At 44.9% G+C, this 19,965-nt stretch overlaps 3 protein-coding genes across 7 annotated transcripts in view; 1 reads left to right on the forward strand and 2 right to left on the reverse strand.

The window, feature by feature from the left end:
- Window positions 1–16,918, forward strand: part of LOC117138540 (carbonic anhydrase 1) — a 32,762-nt gene extending 15,844 nt beyond the window's left edge. For 2 of the 5 annotated variants that reach the window (XM_033300680.1, XM_033300681.1), the window contains one exon: window positions 15,856–16,918. In XM_033300680.1, coding sequence (XP_033156571.1) covers window positions 15,926–16,813 — 888 coding nt within the window. In that variant the 5' untranslated portion in view covers window positions 15,856–15,925 and the 3' untranslated portion in view covers window positions 16,814–16,918. Of the gene's footprint in view, window positions 1–13,056; window positions 13,883–15,855 lie in introns of those variants that run through there. The other 3 variants (XM_033300683.1, XM_033300678.1, XM_033300682.1) reach the window with 3 other exon arrangements.
- LOC117138539 (luciferin 4-monooxygenase) lies at window positions 44–2,009 on the reverse strand. The gene is made up of 4 exons (XM_033300677.1): window positions 1,601–2,009; window positions 1,344–1,542; window positions 1,162–1,281; window positions 44–1,104 (listed from the first exon to the last, which is right to left on the reverse strand). The coding sequence occupies exons 1-4, from the start codon at window positions 1,941–1,943 to the stop codon at window positions 135–137; spliced, it is 1,632 nt and encodes a 543-aa protein (XP_033156568.1). The 5' UTR covers window positions 1,944–2,009; the 3' UTR covers window positions 44–134.
- A 1,924-nt stretch (window positions 16,919–18,842) lies between the features above and the next one.
- On the reverse strand, window positions 18,843–19,175 carry LOC117136915 (immune-induced peptide 4). The gene is made up of 2 exons (XM_033298049.1): window positions 19,036–19,175; window positions 18,843–18,976 (listed from the first exon to the last, which is right to left on the reverse strand). The coding sequence occupies exons 1-2, from the start codon at window positions 19,109–19,111 to the stop codon at window positions 18,924–18,926; spliced, it is 129 nt and encodes a 42-aa protein (XP_033153940.1). The 5' UTR covers window positions 19,112–19,175; the 3' UTR covers window positions 18,843–18,923.
- Between the last annotated feature and the right edge of the window lie 790 nt (window positions 19,176–19,965).

Raw genomic sequence — 19,965 nt, forward strand, 5'->3', positions numbered from 1 at the left:
TCAAATCGAGCTGTCCAGCAGACATGGAAACTTTTTTACTTCATTTGCAGTTCTTCTGATGATTCACTGTGTTTACATTTATTAAACACGATTATAAACAACGCATGTATGGTATATTTAGCATAAATCTTATCTCACAGATGCGTGGTTGCCTCGCTCAACTGCGACCAGATCTTCCTGCGCTGCACCTTGCTGTTCTGCGTCTTTGGCAGATTGTCCACAAAGAAGACTCCTCCGCGGATGTGGAAGGCATCGCTCAGATGCTGTGCCACAACTCCCTTGACATCCGCCTCGGTCAGCTTGGCACCCAGTTCATCCTCATTTCGGACCACGGCACAGGCTGTGAGATTGGTGGACACCTCATCGGGAATGCCGAAGACGGCCACTTCATGGACTCCGGGCAGATGGAGAATCACGTCCTCGATCTGCTTGGGATAAATGGGGAAGTGATTGTACTTGAAGACATCGGTGTCACGCGACTGGAAGTGCAGGCATCCCTCATCGTCAAAGTATCCATGATCGCCAGTGAGCAGCCACTTGCCGTCGGGCGTGACGGTCACCTGGGTCTCCTGCGGATTGTGATAGTAGCCGCCCCAGCGAAGGTTGAGCCTCACCAGGATCTGGCCCGTCTGGTTGGGGCCCAAGGACTGACCGTGTGGGTCCACCACTCGGACCTGGACATTTCGCAGCAACTTGCCCTCGCTGCCCAGTGGACCTCCCACATTCTTGGAGATTCCTCCGGTCTCGGTGAGACCGTAGAGCACGGCGAATCTGTTCGCACCCAGTAGCTCGTACAACTGCCGCCAGATGCCCATCGGTACCTTCGAGCCACTGCACACGAAGGACTGGACGCACTGCATCTTGGCTGCCAACTCCTGACTCTCGGGGCTCTTGGCCAGCAGAGCCATGTGGTGGGGCACACTGAGCACGAAGCTAACCTGGTGTCGTTCCACGAGGTCTGCAAAGTACGCCACGCTGAAAGGACGATTGGTGATGATCCTGCGGCATCCATTGACCAGCGAAGCGAGCAGGGTGAAGATGCAGCTGATCCAATAGAGCGGACTGAAGCAGAACAGCACTGTATCCGAGGTGAAGAGCTGAGGGCTGTTTAATATCCATTAGGGTCACATTTCTCAAATGCTCTTGCCACATTCTACTCACATTTTGGCACTGTTAAGCAAACTGCGATGCGAACGGGTTACGCCCTTTGGCAAACCGGTTACTCCCGAGGAGGTGATGATGAAGGCCGTATCATCGCCACACAAATGGGGGCAGGCAAAGCTAGAAGATCAGGACTAGCTTGAGAGTTCTTACTTTGAACACCTGGTTTCAGAAATACCTACAGTGTTTTCTCATCGTATCCAGCGCAGCCATCTGCAAGTAGATCCTGAATGTTACGCACTCCTGGCAGAGTTCCAGTGAGCAGGATGATCTCCGTCTTGAACTTGAGACTGCTTTTGACCGCGCTCAAGGTCTGGAAGTTGTCCAGGTCGCAGAAGATCACCTTGGGCTTCGTGATCTCGAACATGTAGGCCGTGGTTTCTGCGTATGAAGTTGAACATTTAACTAGTTATATAAATATATATATGTCTTCTTCTACCCGCATCAAAGTCCGGATGCAGTGGGTTGATGGGTGTGCCATTCAGCAGGGCTGCGATGACCACTTCGGTGAGATAGGTGGTGTTTTTGGCCGAAATGCCAACCACATCGCCGCGTTGCAGCTTCAGTCGTGGAAAGGCGTGGGCCAACCGACGACTTTGCTCCAGCAACTGACCACCGGTGAGCTCCTCGCCCGTGGGATCGTACACCTGCATCACCTTGTCCGAGTACAGACGCAGGATGATCAGCGCCACCTCGCCCAGCGTCATATCCGGACCGTAGTACTCCTTGTCCTTTGGCCCAGACCATATTTTCTCGAAACTGTCGTACTTGGTGGCCGCCATTTGGCTCTCTCTGCGTTCTGGATTCCTTTTGGCCGTTCGATTGGACAAAACACGACTTCCGTACACATCAACTGAGTTTCGGCGAGAGTGGCCTGGCCTATATATACAGTCGGCACTGGGGAGGTGCTAGAACTAGATGTTCGATCTGCTAATTAGTTGGACACGTTCTCCATGCCCACATACACATGCCTTCTACCCGCTTCCATGGGCAGCGCTCCTAATGAACTTTGCCGACTGTTGGCGCTGCCAAATTATCAGGTGAGTTTGGGGTGCATTCCATGGTCCAGGCTACTGAGATTGGTCCAGAAAAGGATGTCATAGGCCGCTCTTTAAGCCTTAGAAGATATGATTCGCAAGTACATTCAAATAGTTAATTGTAAGGTTACATAATATCCCCTAAATCAGTTGAAAGCTTGTTTCTTTAGGGAAATAGATAAGAATCCTTAGTCTTCTAGATCCATTCCATTTCACATAGTTTCGAACCACTGTGCCAGTTGAAACCCAGTCCACGGCCGTTGCATGGCAATAGCATAATTTCCACGATTAAACACGGTTTGAGCTCCGTTCACTTTTGCCCATCTCTGCTCCCTGACTGCGTCCGCTCCATTTCCTATATCCTTGCCATATCCTTGCGCTGCGGCTGTCTCCACGTGCCACGATTCCTGGTTCTTGTTGCGTCGGTCCGTCTGGCCAGGTGAATGGATATATACGCATCGCAGCCGTACTCCTATTCGTATAACTGCCATGTGCAACCGCAGAGAGAGAGAGTCGCATCCTTGATGGGCACACGCTTCATTTGCGTGCTTAGTTAGGAAATCAAGCGTATGGCTGCAGGACAAGTGGGCGGAATGGCGGTGATGGGGCGGCACTTAAAATGCAAGGTGCATCCACCTGGATGGGTGGTGGGTGTTGGCTTAAACTTCGATTCGTGGCCGGGACTAAAAGTTTCCCAGCATCGGCGGACGGAAGTTCCGGGGCGTTTGGAGATAGTTCGCCGGGCTGAGTGAAAAACTCGGATTTCGCCTGCCGCCGCAGCTGGATTCATTGATTTCACTTAAATTCTTGTGATGCAAAAATAAACTAAATTAATTACACGGCCGGCAGAAATGTGCAACAAACCAGCTTTGGCTGAAGAGGTGCAAAAGTGGTGGCGCGGTCTGATCAGCGACTAAGAAAAGTTTCGCGAAACTTTTTTATGGCCATTTCATGACCCAATCTCGTCTTGGGAGCAAAACAGGGCTATTCTGCTGCTAGCAACTTGGTCCACATTTAACTAACTTCAAATCTCGGCAATTAACTGAAAGTCACCAGCCGGGGAACTGGGGACTTGGCAAATGTAATCAGGCTCAACATTATAATTAACCGCAAAATGCAGTTACGAGTCTATTTTTTTTTACCATCCACCCCCCTGAACAACGAGAGAACCTAGAGAACTCCATTCCGCTGGCCGTCTATTAAAACTTTTACGACAAGTAGGCGAAAAAAATTACTTAATTAAAATGATTGACTAAACAGAAAAGTTTGTGCGAAATCATTTTTGCTTTTTTTCCCTCAGCCATCCGCAACTAGCTGGGCATACTTTTCCGGAACAATAGTTTCTTCCGGTTGTGGTGAGCTCCTCTATATATACCATCCCGCTCGCACAGTAGCCCTTGCTCTTTTGCGCTTATTTATTGTTTGCCGTTTGCCCGGAGGCAGTGAGATTTTTTCTGTAGGAAATGTTTGGAGTAGAGGTCTCCCCGCAAAAACCTTAGAGATGCGACAGCAGCTTGTTGTTCATCTAACAAATTAACGAACGCCTCGAGTGTTGTTGCGTGCTATCCCCCTCTCTTTCGGCCGGCATCTGCCCGTCTCTTTCCATTCCCTTTCGACCGAGGCAGAAAACTTTGAAGTGTTAATGAATTGAGCGGGATGGCGAGATGGGTGGTTAAAAAAAATTGTGGGGGGGTTCTGTTTTGGCCAGAGTAATGACCGTTGGCCGCTTTTGTGGCCGATTTTCTGGTAATTGAAATTATGATTTAATTTAATTTACCGCAAAAGTGTTGACAGTTAGATAAGAATCAGGAGTAAAAGTCGAGGAAAAGAACACACTTAATATCCTTGAGGGTTGAAACATCATTAAAAACCTTTAGTCAACGCGAATCAAGTAAAAAATACGTTTCTTTAAGCTAAGCAAAATCTGAACTTATGCAGAACATCAACAAATTTCGTTGTAATTAAGACTTAAGTTAAATTGTTTAGGATGATTATAACAGCTTTAGATGTAATTGAAGTGTTTAAAACGTCGTATCTTTAAACTCACGATTTGAACGTCATTGGGCATGTAATTAAATTAATTATCTCGAAATCCCCTCTTAGCTTCGATGTATGCAAATTATATTCAAGGTGGTAAGCGGCAGTACAGCTGATTCGAGGACAGCCTGAATAATTCAAATGGAATTATGCAACGTGGCATTTAATAATTCACAAGTGAGAGATGTGTTTTAGGCGTCATTACAAATCGTTACAGCACTAATAATCCGTCCAAATGACTCATTAACAATTAATTAGAGCGCCTTATAGATGCTCTCGAGTGTTTTTGTTCGCACACATGTACGCACACACACGTCCGTAGACAAACACACACCCATATGCATAACGAATGTCCTGGAAAACGGAGGTCCTATTTTACTGCACTTTCCAAGTCGCCTGCTTGTGTGTGTGTGTGTGTGTGCTGGCCACAAAACCAATTACACACTCGATTCGAAAGCGTTTTCGCTATGGGACCAAATCGGTGCAAGGAGCAAGGATTGGTGGGCGGGGGCGTGGCGGGCCAACACTTAACCCTGAGGAAACTGCGCATCTGTTTAATGGAGTCAACTGTGTGAATAGGACCACCCAATCCAAACTGCATGTGTGTGCGGTGTGGGGCGGTGTGGTGGGTAAGGACTCGGTCCCCAAAGGCACATAAAAAGCATTTAATTTAAGCGTTGTCCTAATGTCTTTCGTGGCAATAGAAGAAACTACTGAGCAGCTGCTGTTATGTCTTTTAGATGTGGTTTTAAACCCGCTAACTCTTAATTGATACTTCCAGTCCCAAAAAAAGTCTTAAGTAGTTCTAAGTTTCCACTTATCAGCAGCCATTTATGTTTAATTCTTCTACAAAGCTGAGCTCATTTAAAGATTGAAGTTTTATATTTAAGCTATCCTACCCATTCATTTCATAGACCCCATGTGTGCTTAGTAGCATGATTACCTGCTTTTTAACAGAATGTGCTTATCACAAGTGGCAGCCAGTTGCAATTATAGTTTATCGCAGTCTTTTATTGTTCCCCACGATGCGCTCCACATGCATTTTTAATTTCACTTCCCAAAGCACTCGGAAACGGGTGTTAACTACAGATTTCTCACTCGCCTTAACGCCTCAGCCAGCCCATTATGCGATTTGCACCTGCTCGTCGCTGCCCCAGCAACGCAAAGTGAGTTGCCAAAAATTTTAATTAGAAAATTCGCACATATGCACCTAATGTCCCCGTTAACGACGGCCTCCAACGGAAGTCAGCAGAGCAGCCAAACGACGAGGGCGGCAAATCGCCACTTCCGATTAGGCTCCTGCCCAGCATCCACCTGCGATTGTTGCCCGGCAACCGTGCCACCTGGGCCATCGACAAAAGCCATTCACAGTTGTCGCCGCTTTTTGAATTGCAGCGCGGAGGCGCCTCTTTATGCGGACAGCAGAGTCCAGAATTCTAGATGCGGGCAAGCACAGCTTTCTTATAGATAAGCAGAAAGTTTCTTAAAAAATATGAATTTATCAGGTTACAAAATTCAACTATGTGTCAGAATCTTAAAGATTTATCTTTTAAATTAATTAACTGATTAAGTGACTGATATAAAGAAGTATTATCTTTTTAAACGCTGCTGTTCGTTGAAGTGCCGGAGTCCTGGATGCGTAGGTGTTTGCACGTGTCCTTTGAAGCCAATTAAAATGTTCATTTTGGCGGAATTTCTTTGTTTTAAGCAGCTCGGGAGGCTTGTGTGCCACTGCCAATTGATGGCTCATAATTGCTCATTGCTCATTAGCCCAACAAAGGCACGACGAACAATTGCACTTTAATTACAGCGCACTTGAATTGTAACCAAAAGACCAATGAGAGACGCTCAATAACATTTAAATAGCTCAAGATGCCTGGCACACTTTTGTAGGCCAGAGTTCTGCTGGTATTCTGCTGGTTGGTTTCATTTAACTTGTATCTCGAATTGGATTTCTATTTGCGGATTTCTTTGACTCGTTCCGGGCCAATTGAGCTGACAGCGAAAACACTTTGCCGGCTATTTAAGCCGACAGACGGACGAACAAAACTTTAATTTACTTGCTCCTGGTTTTTTACTCGAACTTTCCGCATTCGCCCCCTTGGCCTTTTCATTGCTGTCTGTGCGGCACATAAAACATAATAAAAGCAAATACAGCATAAGCAGGAAGGCTCCTTTACAGATACAAAGAAAGCACAAAAAAAATTAATTTTCCACAAACTAAAACCTTAGAAAATTTATGCTTCGCCTACATAAACAAAAGCACATAACGAAAGGCAGAGAGCAAAAAACAAAATACAAGGCAACAATTCAATTCATTGGCTGCACAAGATGCAGACATGGACGTGGTCAAAACGCACTGCTGACCAGAGGACAAACTTTTTGCAGGCATCTGAACATGAGGGGTGGGGAGAGAGGGTGAAGAAACTCAGCAGCACAAGGAAGAGTCGTCCTGCTGGCCAGGAGCAATTCCTGCGTCCTGGAAACGACGTTGCAGCTAACCGCAGGCATTCAATTCAACTAGAAAATACAACTTGCTCCTACTGCTGATGCTGCTGCGTTTTTATTAGCCCAGACACAATGCAAAAAGCCTCTGACTGCCAGGACCTGCGTATAAATAATGAATACAGTGCAACACAGAGCAGTTCAGAGCAACTCAGAGCAAAGGCAACAACTCGGCTGGCTGGCTGGCAACATCCTTACGCAGCATTAACAGCCAAAGAAAAATACTGCGAAAGTAATTCTGCCAGATGAAAAAAGGAGCGTAGAAAACAGGAAAAAAGGAGTGCCTTACCCCGGGGATTCGAATCTGTTTGTATCCTTGTATGAATTTCACAGATTAGTATATTATATATTATTATTATATTATTATATAGGAAATCTAGGAAATATCATTGCTTTATGCAACTGTTTTTAGCTACAAAATGTCTAAGATCAAATTACTTAAGTCACAATAACATCAAACTTAACTAGATTTATATTTATTTATATATATTTCTTACCTAGTTAGCACTCCCCCACATTCAGAGTTTCCAGGGTAGGGCGATGAAAAAAAAACGCATTTAAAGTTGCCGAAGCAATTGGAGCAGAGCTCAAAAGTTTTTCCAACTGCGCGGCTGTCAGTGGGTTAAGTGCAGACACCAAAACACCCAGGTCCTGCCGCATCCACCCACATGCACACAGCAATGCACATAGTCATGCAGCAAATTCGATCCAATGGTACCATCATTAATCAGGCAGTGCAACTAAGGAAATTCGTATCCAAGACCCAAGGACATGGCTGGCCATCCATTCTCTTCATTAGGGCACCGCTTTCTTAGCATTGCAAATTATGCAGTGTTTTCCAAAGAAATTTAAGGCAAATGTTGATCTAGAATTGAAATTCCAATTTGAGAATCTGTGAAAAAGTCCGCACTTTCCGGTCCAACAAATGTGCTCCTTCTCCAGCAACCCGATATGCCATAGACGTTTTCCCCGGAAAGCCTCATCCCGGTCCCGACCACATCTGAATACCCGTGCCGACTGTCGTCCTTGAAATAAGAAACATGTCGCCTCCTTTTAAATACCTGTTTTTTAAGCGTTTGATGCCAGCGAGGTTGGGTTGTGGAGTTTGCCGGACGGAAAGCGAGTGGGAAAAAAAGCGAGAATGTGTCACAGTCGCGTGGCGCAGGGTGTCCTTGTCGGTATTACGTCCTTGCGTGAGTCGCATGTGCGCCATGTCCTTGCGCCAGCCAACGAGTTATAGCTTACTCCCACCTGAAGCACCTCACCCACAACCCACCTGCAAATCCTGGCATATCCTTGTGTGTGTGGTGCAATTTATTTTGCGCTCTGCTGCTCGACGACGACTGCGTTCCACTCCTGATGTAATTAGCGAAGTTTACCGTTGTGTATTTTTATAATACTATTTCCCGGTTCAATCCCCGCCCTGGGTTAACAAATTGAGCGCTCGAAGGAGGATTTACTTTCATTAGCGTTTGATTAACGCTCCCCATTCAGCGCGCAGCTATAACTCAACCCCGCTCCTCCTTCCGCAAGGATATATGAATATGCAGGTGTAGTGCTGGCTAAACTTCCGCCTTATTTTTCATACGAGGGTACCACGATAAAATATATCGGGTGAAAGGTGGAACACTTTGAAAATTATTGAAAAATTCAAACGAAACTTGATGCTTAATTGGTACTTTTATTTAAAGTTATACTGGTACCATTCCCATATGAAATAAATTAAATCTTTTCAAGACTACAAAGGTTCAAAAGCGTAAATAAAATTGATAAAAAGCATGCACATATGCACATAACAATAAAGTGAAGGGATATTACTGAGGGAGTTGCATTGCAATATTACCCATACCAGATCAGCCATATTGTTTAATTGGATTTCGGGTAAACAAACTGTTTTAACTCAGGTAAAAAGCGTACTAAGAGCACGATACGCGAAACAGAGGTACCAGAGCCTAGGAAATCCACTGTCCAGCACTGTTGGTTGCTTTTCTGGCCCTGGTAGTGAGTGGAAAATTGTATGTCAATTGAATGGCCAGAAATCACTGTTTAAATTTGCATGCATTTGCAAGGGCAATCGGGCCAAAGGACGCAGGACGCAGGACACGCGACACTGGAGAAGAGGAAGCCGGTCAGCGGCATAACAAAGATCGGCAAACGGTCGACTATGGCAACCGGTAACTGCAGTGGCAGCAACGGCAACGGTTAACGCGCAGTTGCCGCATGCATAAAACATAAGGATAACGACACACAGACACACTGTCACACGGACACGGACACAGCATCGCAAGCGCAGACAAAGACAGAGACAGGTTGCAGATACGGTGCCGGGCAGGACCTGCCGGAGGCATTGTATAATTAAAATTGCATTCAGATGCAAATGCAAATGCGAGTGTAAGCTACAAAAGCGTAAGGCGAGCGCTCACAGATTAGACAACTTCCTCGTCCTGGCCGCACCATTCATGCCGCAGCATCCTGCAGGATCCCCGACCCACAGCATAGTCCAGCACTGGGTTTTGGCAATCCTATTAGCCGTGCATAGGCCTCGTTCAATAGGCCATGAGGAACACATTAGGGCCCGGGGATTTACACGTACTTTGTCCAGTTAAGGCCAGCAAGGTCCTGGCCGATTGTGCGGCTGCAGGGCGGGTAAACAACGCACATCCTGCGCACTACCTGATGAACTTCCGCCTCCTTAAAGCCAGCGCAGTTTGAGCCGCTCGAATGCCTCGCATGCCTTCGTATATATTTCAATATGCAGAATAACTTCGAGCGGGCATATCGAAATCCTTTCCTATGCCAGGCAAATCCCTGGCTAAGCGGCACATGCCACGCATTTGAATGGATGAATATCCATTGATGCTGGGCATATTTTCCGAGTTCATTGCATTTTCGCACCTTGGATTAAGTCACCGCCGGAAGGGGTGGGTAAAAAAAACCAGCACCTTACCTCTTTTACACCGACTTTGCCGCCCTTCCACACCTTTCCACCTCCCTGCCCATCGAGCGGATTAATGGGCACACGTGTCCCGGGCAACAGGTAACAATTGTTGCACTGCCCGCAGGTCGTGTGCCGCTTAACTTCGCCAGGCACGCGCTCCTCAGCCAGGTGACTACTTCCACTTGGTCGCATCCGGGGACAATGCCACATGCGGGTCAGGATGGGGGGAAACACACATGCCCCTAATTGAAATGCAATGCGAGTGCTGTGCTGGGCACTGCAAATACGGGTCGAAGATGCACCTTTGACTTAGAAGGCCTCAGTCCCAAAGAATCCTATCAAACACTTAGTTTATAAACTTGAATTAATCATGATTAACTTGACCTTTGATAAGAAGGTTTATGCTAGTTTTTCCAAGTGGTTTTATTAAGCAGGTAGGGCTCCTCCTCTACTCCAGCGAACACAGCTCAAATAATAATGCGATTACATTTGACAAATCCAATTTCAATGACACTCGCTAGCACAACATTAATGAACTGCAAATATTTGTCCTGTCCCCTCGTCCTTGCCCTTTGCTAAACCTCCACTCGCTGTGTGGCACGTGGCTGGCGTTTCAATATTTGCATGTAAATTTAAGCTCGCCCAATCGAGTGCAACAAATCGCAGCTCAAGAGCATATCATACTTTGCATATTAATGCCACCACCAGCAGCAGCAGCAGCAAAGGATTCCGGCGACTGGCGATGTCGTCCTGGGCAAGAAGCACTCCGCCGTGGATGCGGATCCACCGCAGTGGATCGGAATGTCACAACCAATGCACCGTGGTAGAAGTTTCCAATCAGCTCGCGACTAATGAAGTGGTCACAAACTAGAAGGTCAATTGTTGGTGGCTTTCGTTACAGGGTTAATATCATTATCAAGCTAAGTGAGGACAGGGATCTCCGTACTTAAGGCTACTGCATATACTTTCTTTAGAAAATAATATCTAAGAATAATATTTTAACTATTTTCCAACGAAAAACTTGCCAATTTGATCACCATTTCCACTGTGAACCGCCAAGGGCAATCGCAAAGCGAATGGCAAAACCATCAGCTACAGAGCAAATGCTGCAAATGAAAGTAGGAAAATTATTTGTTTTCCTCATTGAAAATCGCGCTGAGTCCGCTCGAGGAAAAAATACTGCACTAGAAGAAATGAGAGAATTGCTGAATAAAATGTAAATGAAATTTTGTTGGGATTGGAAATGGTAATGCTGCTGTGGTAGAGGCCAAGATTGCGAATTGATTGGCGCAGATTGCAGAAGTGAAATTTCCATGATTTTTTTAGCTTGCAGATTTTTAATCGCACTCCACTGGCAAACAGAATTGTTAAAGCTAAAGAAGAAGCTTGAACTATTTGTTTAATGTCACAAATTTAAAGGCATATCCTTAAGGATAAAGAGTAACCTCTTGCAGGCACTTGTAAGCATTTTCTGGACTTCACTTTTGAGTCTCGGCTGGCACTCAAATTGAGTGTCTCCTTGGACCCCTTTTATGTTTTGACACATTATTTTCGCTTTGGCACTTCCCGAATGCTCCCCGGTGTGTGGGGGGTGGGGGGAATCGAGGATCCAACAGCTGGCAAGGTTGAAAGGCGCATTTAGGACCCATTACCATTAGAGGACACTTTGCTTTGCTCGAAATCGACCATAAGCCGGCGCGGGGCGGTGCGGGGCGTGGCTGTCCTGGCCCGGCATCCTTTGGCCAGGACATTTGCATGATTTTTGCAAGAGTAATAAACGTGGCTAGCGAAAAGATGGAAAAAAAGCGAGAGGCAGTGCCCTGACAATACTTAATGTCAGTCACGTAGCACAGGGAGAGGGACACTTTGCGTCCATTGACATGACCAGTTTACCAGCTCACCCATCGGCCAGACTCCTTGCCACTCCACGGATCTCCTTTGCCAGTTGTCTGGGAGTCATCGACAAGCTGCTGGAGTCGTGTCCTGGCATAACTGCCCACTGCAGGATGGCTCAGTTAGTTGGCTGGCAAAATGCTGTGGGCCACGGTTTCGGTACCTTTTCACTTGTCATTGATTTGCAGTCAGTTATGCACAGAAAAAAAGTTAGATTCACCAAGCTTTAAACTATATCAGCAAATGCACTTAATCTTAAGCACTCAGTTTCAAATCGATCGCGTAATGGTAATTCTTCAAAATTCAGTTTGACAACTGATTTTGGGAAAACTTTAAAGCTTGCGAAAAGATTAGAGATTAAAAGTGAGTACATTTCCATTAAAGTCTGCTTAAAGTTTGGTGATTCCACATTCGTTATCCTCTCCTCGGCGACTTTATCCACAGCATAGACAAATGAAACACCGAAGTGGCATAAGCACGCTTGTCACTTAGCTTACCTCTTTGTTTCCCCATGTTGCAGGAGTAATTCGATAAGCTCGGCTTAAAAATAGCCATAGCTCCAATGATTCGATACACTTTTAATAGTTTTTGCTGCTGCAGCTTACAAAGGCGGTGGAGGTGGAGGTGGGAAAGTTGTCCGAAACTTTGCAGCTTGCATCGCAAACTTTTGCGCTCCGATAAACAACAACAAAGGGTGGGGGAGCGGTAAAGGAAGTGCTCGATTTGAATCCCGGAGCTCGGAGTCAAAGGCAATGTGTTGACAGCTTGGTGCGACACACACACACAGCCACATACCGCCACACACACTCATAGAGAGAGTCTAAAGGATCTGGGGATCTCGGAAGGACCCTGAACTTTGGACAGCTCGAATGCATTGTATACAAATGCAGTTTCCATTTTCTCAACTGCAGGCCAAGTTTTGCTTTTCAATTTCGAGACCCGAGACCAGAGCAAAAAAAACACACATATGGTATGGAAAGTACAAAGTTTCGAGCAGCACAAAAGCAGCATGTCTCGACAAAGTTATGTCCCACTCTCTTTGGGGTATTATTAGAAATTGAATTAGATTTCATTTGGCAGCAGGCAGAACAATCCCCGATCCACTTAAGGTGCAAAAAATTGCTTGGGCGGGGACCTTCAGTAAGTTGCAGCCATCTTCATAGCGCAAAGCAAAACTAAAGGAATGCCCTGCAATCACATTGAAAGTTTGCAATCAAAAAACTTTGCTTACTGGCCAAATTTGCGTGCCGAAAAAATAACCGTAGCACTAAATAGACTGCAAAGTTGCTTTTGGCCCCGTTGCCACCGCCCCTTCGCTAATCCTTTTAATTTTGAACTTCAACTTTCGCCAGCGAGCTAGGAAAATACGAGTAAGTAGCAAAATAACCGAGTAGCTTGCGGAACCAAACATGCGACGCACTCGCCGAAAGTTTTTTAATAACGAGTCCTGCGAAAGGACGAAGGCAGATCCATCGCTGTTATCAGCAAAAGGGCACAAATTTCGCCCTGCACTCCACGTACACTGCATACATTTTCGGCTTCGGTACGATGCCTTGACTTTTGTTGCCCCCCCAAAAAAATAAACCCAAAACGAAAACTTTCGACATCCAATGCGCCGGAGGCGTCCAAGGAACCCTTTTTCATCTCAACTCATCCGCCAAAGTCCAGCCAGCGAAATGCAAATACAAGTTATAATAATTTCTTTTCAATTTCCAACCAAAGCAAGCACTTAAGGGGATTTTAGTTACAGAGCTGCAATGCAACTGGCCAAAATGGCCAAAATGGCCGAGATGGCAGGACACAAGGATACCATGGATAGCATGGGTGTGGGTCGGTGGTTTTGGGGGTCGTATTTGTCATTTGGCCTCATCACTTCTGTGATTGCGCTGAAATTTGCATAATTCCAAGTAAACAAGCAATTTCATTGAGAGGTGGGGTCAGGGGTTCAAATTTCGGGATTAATAACTCTTTGCAGCTGAAATTGGATACCATTCGCCAGTTTGAAGGACATTTGCGCTGGAAGCGAAATGAGAGAAAACGCTAATCAAACACCGAGGACAAGAGCTGCACTTTAAGGATGTTTGAATAGCATAGTGAAAATTCTAATATATAGCCTGGCTTTGTGTGTCAGTTTTTCCAAGTGAAGCACGTCAGTTTCGCCCGTCAGCCAAGAAATTATTGTCAAATTGAAACTTTCACTATTTTTCGTTCGAATTGTTGTTTCGTGCTAAAAGTTCAAATACCTGGCTGAAGCTATCGAATTCCAAAATAACGCATTGATTTGCTAATTCCGTTGGAACGAGAAGAGCAAGTAAGTTTCCAAAGTCGGAAAATCGGGAAATACTCTCGACCGGGAAAGTTTTGTTTCGCCAGCGATAAAAGTTGCTCCAATATGCGTATTTCTGCCCAGGCAAGTGAAAATAAGTGCGGCGATAAATTCGTTATTATGTTCCTACTTATGTCAACTCGCCTGGCGGCAGCGATATTTGTGTATTGCCGTGTCAAAGGTTATCGCCAGGACGAACTGAACAGCCCCTCCACCTAACCCCCCACACCCCTTCCCTTACGAAAACCGACAGTGACAAGCGTTTGGTGGTCCGTAAACGAAAGCTGCCTCATGGGGCAATAATATCCGTTCGTTTTTGTGCGCCTGCCATGGTCTCAATTTAATTACTGGGCAGCAGTTAATATTGACAGTAGCCACAGCTCGGCGTAAAAGCGTTTCAGCTGAGCATAAACCCATAAGCCTGTCAATCGCAAAAGGTCGCCATAGCCATAGTCATGGCCAGGACTCTTGTGCGTGTGAGTCCTGTTCGCAAACAACTTTACCTATGACCACAACAAACAACGATGCTTGTATTAGAAAAGAACCTTCTAAAGGACATAGGCAAATATACGTAGGGAAAAGTATTTAAATTTGAAAGCTTAAAATATTTGTTCGGTTTAAATCACTGGCCACGGAAATGTCCTGCTCGTACTTAGCGTTTTTTTTTGGTGGCACCGAAATTAAGTATCCCGGCTGCACAGGATATGTATAGCCAACCTGTCGGGCATTTTGAAACGGTCGAAACTCGAAAATCCTTCCTGCCAACGATGCTGCTGGCAATAGATGATTATTTTATGGGAGCCAAAGCCAAGACCGAAATCCCAATGCAATTTCACTTCTTCGGCTTGCTCTCCTGGGAGACTTGGCAACTTTTAATGGCCTCACTAATACATTTAAGACTCTGCATAAGCTCACACACACAGGCCAGAGAAGCGACGGATTCGAGTCCTGTATACAAATAATTACATGGCAAAATATTTACATTTTGGTTTTGGCTTATGCACCAAATAGGCCAACGCAGACGCCAGGGGTTTCGGTGGGTTTGGCTTTTGCTTGGGCAGCAACTTTTTGGCCACTTCATATTTCATAAAAACATGCATTATGACTATTTTATGAAGCACGCGCCGAGAACTTTGGCAGTCAGGACGCAGGATGCAGGACCCGGGATGCCCCGCCCAGGAGTCCTGTCTCTGCTAGGTATTTATTCCAGTTGCCCAGCCTTCGAGTCCTGTGTGTGCGCTGTGTGTGTGTCCGTGTCTCTCAGTGTTTGTGTGTGTGTCCTGGCACAAAGCCCCATAAACCGACATCGTTGTGTGTCCCCTGTCCTTGTCGTGGGCCTATCTGCTTTATGGCTCACCGCTTCCAGTGCATCCAACGTGGTGGCCCAAACAAAAGGATGCCACATTCATGGCCTGTGGGGGTCACAATTTCATGGGCCCTGAAACTGAATGGCTCACTTTGGGGCAACTAAACTTGGGCACAACCGAGCCTCGGACGCACACGGTCGTAAATGTGCCAGTTAGAAGTGTAACTGACCTATCCTTGCAAATTAATAATCCGAACCACTTCGAGTGCCTGGCCATCGCGCATTCGAGATGCCCCGCCAACAATCGAGAGCACTGCACCTGACTTGCCCAGTTCTCCAAGCACTGATTGGATTAGGCTCGTGCCCAATATGGATTGCTCAAAGTGACGGGCTCTGGCCAGAGATTCCAGCCTGTTGAGTAATTAATAACTAAGTGGGTCATGCAATGAGGCAACTAATTGAGAGGCCAAACAAAGCATGGAATCAAAGCCTTTGCCACGTGATTTCCTAATTCGTCCCGGCTTCAAGTGCAGGCGAGCGTGTGGGTATAATTATGTCCCTAGTCTAGAATGAATGATGTGAAATTAAGTCTGTTCTTTCAATACCTCCCTCTGTTAGATAATAAAAGGATTAATTTTGCCTTTGCATATAGACCACAGCTTTATTCCACAGTTAACCAACCACTTCCACTATCTGACTGACATTTGCAATTAACTGGTAGAATGTTGTCACCGTTGATAGACTTATGCTGGCTGAAGTTCATCAGAGCATTTGGCCTGATGATGCAACTGGCGGAGGAATCGAGGCTCATCATGATGCTAATCAGCTGCACGATGGCCGTGGCCTTTATCGTGAATGTTTGTTCGGGAAGAACCATTTTTCAGGATTTGTGTAATGCAGTGGCCAACAGGAGACTCGAAACGAACCTGGCCATGCATCCTTCGCCAATTACTATACCGGTGAGCAATATTATCAAAAGGGACCTAAAGATGCCCTTACAATGGACGTACTACGATGATCTTCCGATGGCGACTGTTCTGAAGAACAACGGAAGCACTGTGATCATGCGGATATACACTGCGAACAATTTTATGCCCCAGCTCAGTGGGGCTAATCTGCTTGGTAGATACCACTTTGTGGAGGCGATCTTCAAGTGGGGCAGCCTCAAATCCGAGCATTCGATTGGCAATTATCACTTCTGCCTGGAGCTGCAGGCACTTCATCGATGCGCCCAGCTGGAGAACAACTTGGAATACCTCACCCTGTCCTACCTATTTGAACTGAGTTGCGTCAAGAACGAGCACCTCATGCAGGTCACCGATCAGCTCAAGTGGATCTCGCAGCCAGGATCATCGATGGAGCTTCCGCCCTTCCACTTGGGCTCACTACTTCAACCATTCGGATCTGATTACTTTTCCTACGAAGGCACCTACGACAACGGAGACGTCGTTCTGCCCACCACCTGGCTGATAAGCAGCAATATATCCGTGGTCAACTGGCGTCAGCTGGGCGAGTTTGAGGCACTGTATGGAAGGAATGGCAACAGGAACTGCAAAAATGGTCGGGAGCAACAGGCCTTGGGCAATCGTAATGTGTACCTTAATATCTAATACCTTAATATCTATATCAATACAATCACATTGCAATGTAAAGAAATGTAAAAACAAAATGAAACCGTTCCATTTGATTGCCAATAAACCTATTATATATGTAGATTTTTAGTTACTAAGTCTCAAATTCCCTATGCAGACCGAAGGTAAAAGTGAACTTTTTCGTCCGGTTCCAAATAAAATCCCTGATTTTGAATGCATTGCCTTTTTCCAAGCTGAAACTTCAACGCCGTGCGACGTGGATGGAAATGCGGTGAGCTCAAGAGTCCTTTCTGCTCGAGAAGCAGTTAGGCAATTCGGTTCGTGATTCGCACCCCATGAGCAGTCAGCCTGTGAGTTTCAGTCCGCATCCTGGCCAGCTAGTTGCCCTGTTGACCGACTGTCTGCAGGTGCAGCCAGGCAAATAGTCAAAGTGCAGGGGGCAGAATTCTGGGCGGACAGGAGCCGAACTGGGGAATTTGTTCATTTCGTTTCGGGGCTGGGTATAAAAAGGATCGGAGTATGCCTCGCAGCTGCACTTGCTAAAACAGTTGCGAAAATTTTCGAAATTAATTTTCAATAAACGCCCGCTGGCCAAAAAAAGGGAATCAAATACTGATTGGCTAAAAGTTGCGCTGAAAATCACTTTGAATGGGTAGCGGGGCAGCCTGAAACTGAACGATTTGCCCCAAAAGCGAATCGCAAAATTCCGGATTTGCGGATTGGGATGGGATGGGAATCTGCAGGAGGTAGGGATTCGCTTATTGACTTGCCCAACAGCACCCACTTCCACCGCAAAAGTAGCCAGCATAGTTGGCTACTTCAAAAGCGGCGCAAATTGTTCCTGCGTAGCCGGGAATTCCTTCGCACGAATATCAAAAGGATTAGCTTGGGCCCCAGAGGTCCTGGCGGCAGGACCATAAATATATATATATATATATATATGTATGTATGTATATGTACCTTGTCGCCGGCAGACTGCCAACTCCTATTACGATTTATTTCAGGCGTAAAACCGGCGAAGGAAATACTTGCGGCGAAAGTTTAAAATAATTGTTGATGTAACGAACCATATAGAGGCGGCGTTGCTGGTGGGCGTGGCACCAAGTAAAACAATAGGCCAGCAGAAGGAGCAGTTTCAGTGGCTGAAGCACAGGACAACCAAATAGTTTTCGCTCGGCAAATTGTTTCCAGTTGCGCCAGGCATCGTTCACTTATCCCTATATATATATATTTGTTTAAATAAATATGAACTACTCTTCCCTTGAGTGGCTGGCGCTGCAAATCCCAAATCCAGCCATCCATTCAGCCCAGTTCTGCCCATCTTGGCCGCTTAGCCGTCAGCAGTTTGCAAGTCGGGCAATTAAAACAAGTTGCAAACAATTTCCATTTAGATACAAATAACAAGTTGGGCGCATCCACCAGTTGCACATGACTGCTCGAAAGCGATGAGTGTGAATTGGTGACACGAGTAGATTCGATGTCAATCAAACTCAACTGGTATTCCAGAAAAAATCAAGAAGAGCTTACAACTTGCTTGTTTTTACGATAATTATCAGTTATTGGCACGTGAAAAATACTCAATACGAAAAGCAATTAGAAAGTTCAAACACTCTACAAATAAATACCTGTTCTATACACGTGCTTTTTTAGGAATTTGAGAGCAGCTGGCATTTAAATATGTTATTTAAAAAACATTTATAACTAGTATTAGCTTGAAAAGGTTCTTGACTTTATGAATTTTGTTGTTTGCACACTTTTGATTAGTCCTAATACTATACTATAGTACGTGCTAAAATGCCTCACATTTTGATCATAAAAGTTGATTCAATATTCAACAGATAACTTGATTTTTTAATATTTTTATAAATGTGTTTTGATGACGAAATTTGCACTGATAAGAATCAATATGACTTTTGTACTCTGCTCACTAGAGTTTCCTATAGGATGTACACATATGTGTATAAAGCTTATAATAATGAAATTTGTTATTATTTAAATTCACTCCCACATTAATTTTATTAATCATATAGTAAATAATAAAAATGAGTTTAGGTTTTTAATTTTAAAATTTTTATTTAAAAGTCCAAATGGATAGGCAAATGTTTTGGGTCAACATGGTTCTCCAATCCTAACCAGTACGGATGTACTGGGTGTTGTCGGTCTGGATGAGCACGGTTCCAGCTGCGATGTATAATTAGTTAATTAATATAAATTTAAAGTAATAATAGTTTAACACTTACGTTGGGGAACGGGCTCGGCGTTGGCGAGGGCAGCGAACATGGCCAAGAGAAGGGCGGCGGCTTGGAAGAACTTCATGTTGATTTCTGAGGTTTGGTGGTTGTTGGTTGGCTTGGTAGTACTGATACTGAGATACTGATGCCCCACTGAAGTGCCAGTGCTCTTTTATAGCGGATCGATCGGGCAGAGATCTGGGCGATTCCAAGCCAACCTGGGGGATTACACAGGTTAAAAGATCGGCTTTATCACTTCGCTCGTCAATCAGAGATTCGTTTGTTTGTTTGTCTGTTGTTCATGCGATTCAGTGCAATTCACGTGAAGGAAGAACCTGTCTGGGTTTTCTACGCAATTCAATTAATGCCGGCTACTGACTACTGACTACTGCCACTCGACTATCGACTATTAGAATAACTGGAACTGGGCGCGAACAGCGCAGTATGCAATCCAGTTTGATGTGTTTACCACACCCTTTATGAGGAGTTTCTCCTGGAAAAGGTCGTTAATGTGTATTACTCGGAAATTATCTCTTTTATATCAGCAACAATTAATGAGACAAATTGTATTAGATGTCAATTTGCCCAATAATTGTACGATTTTATTCCTAATACCCATTTGGCATCGACTTCTTAGTCGTTGTGGAAGGTCAAGATCAATTCATTCTACATTAAACATCGATTTATTTGGGGTTTTAGTAATTTAAATTAATGCAAACTATTGGTGATAGGAAAAACTACTTTCGGTGATATTTATACTTCCTTTTAATGTATTTTTTAAATTGCCTAACTAACTTAAGTTAGTATTACAAATTATTAAATTATTACAAACTTGCAACAGTACAATAATAAGCAATTTTTGATTGAAAAAATAACTCAATGTATCAATTTTTCTACATCTATATTAGAAATAAGAATTTGGGAGCAATAACTTATTAA

The sequence above is a fragment of the Drosophila mauritiana genome, chromosome 2R, assembly GCF_004382145.1.
Source record: "Drosophila mauritiana strain mau12 chromosome 2R, ASM438214v1, whole genome shotgun sequence".
NCBI lineage: Eukaryota > Metazoa > Arthropoda > Insecta > Diptera > Drosophilidae > Drosophila > Drosophila mauritiana.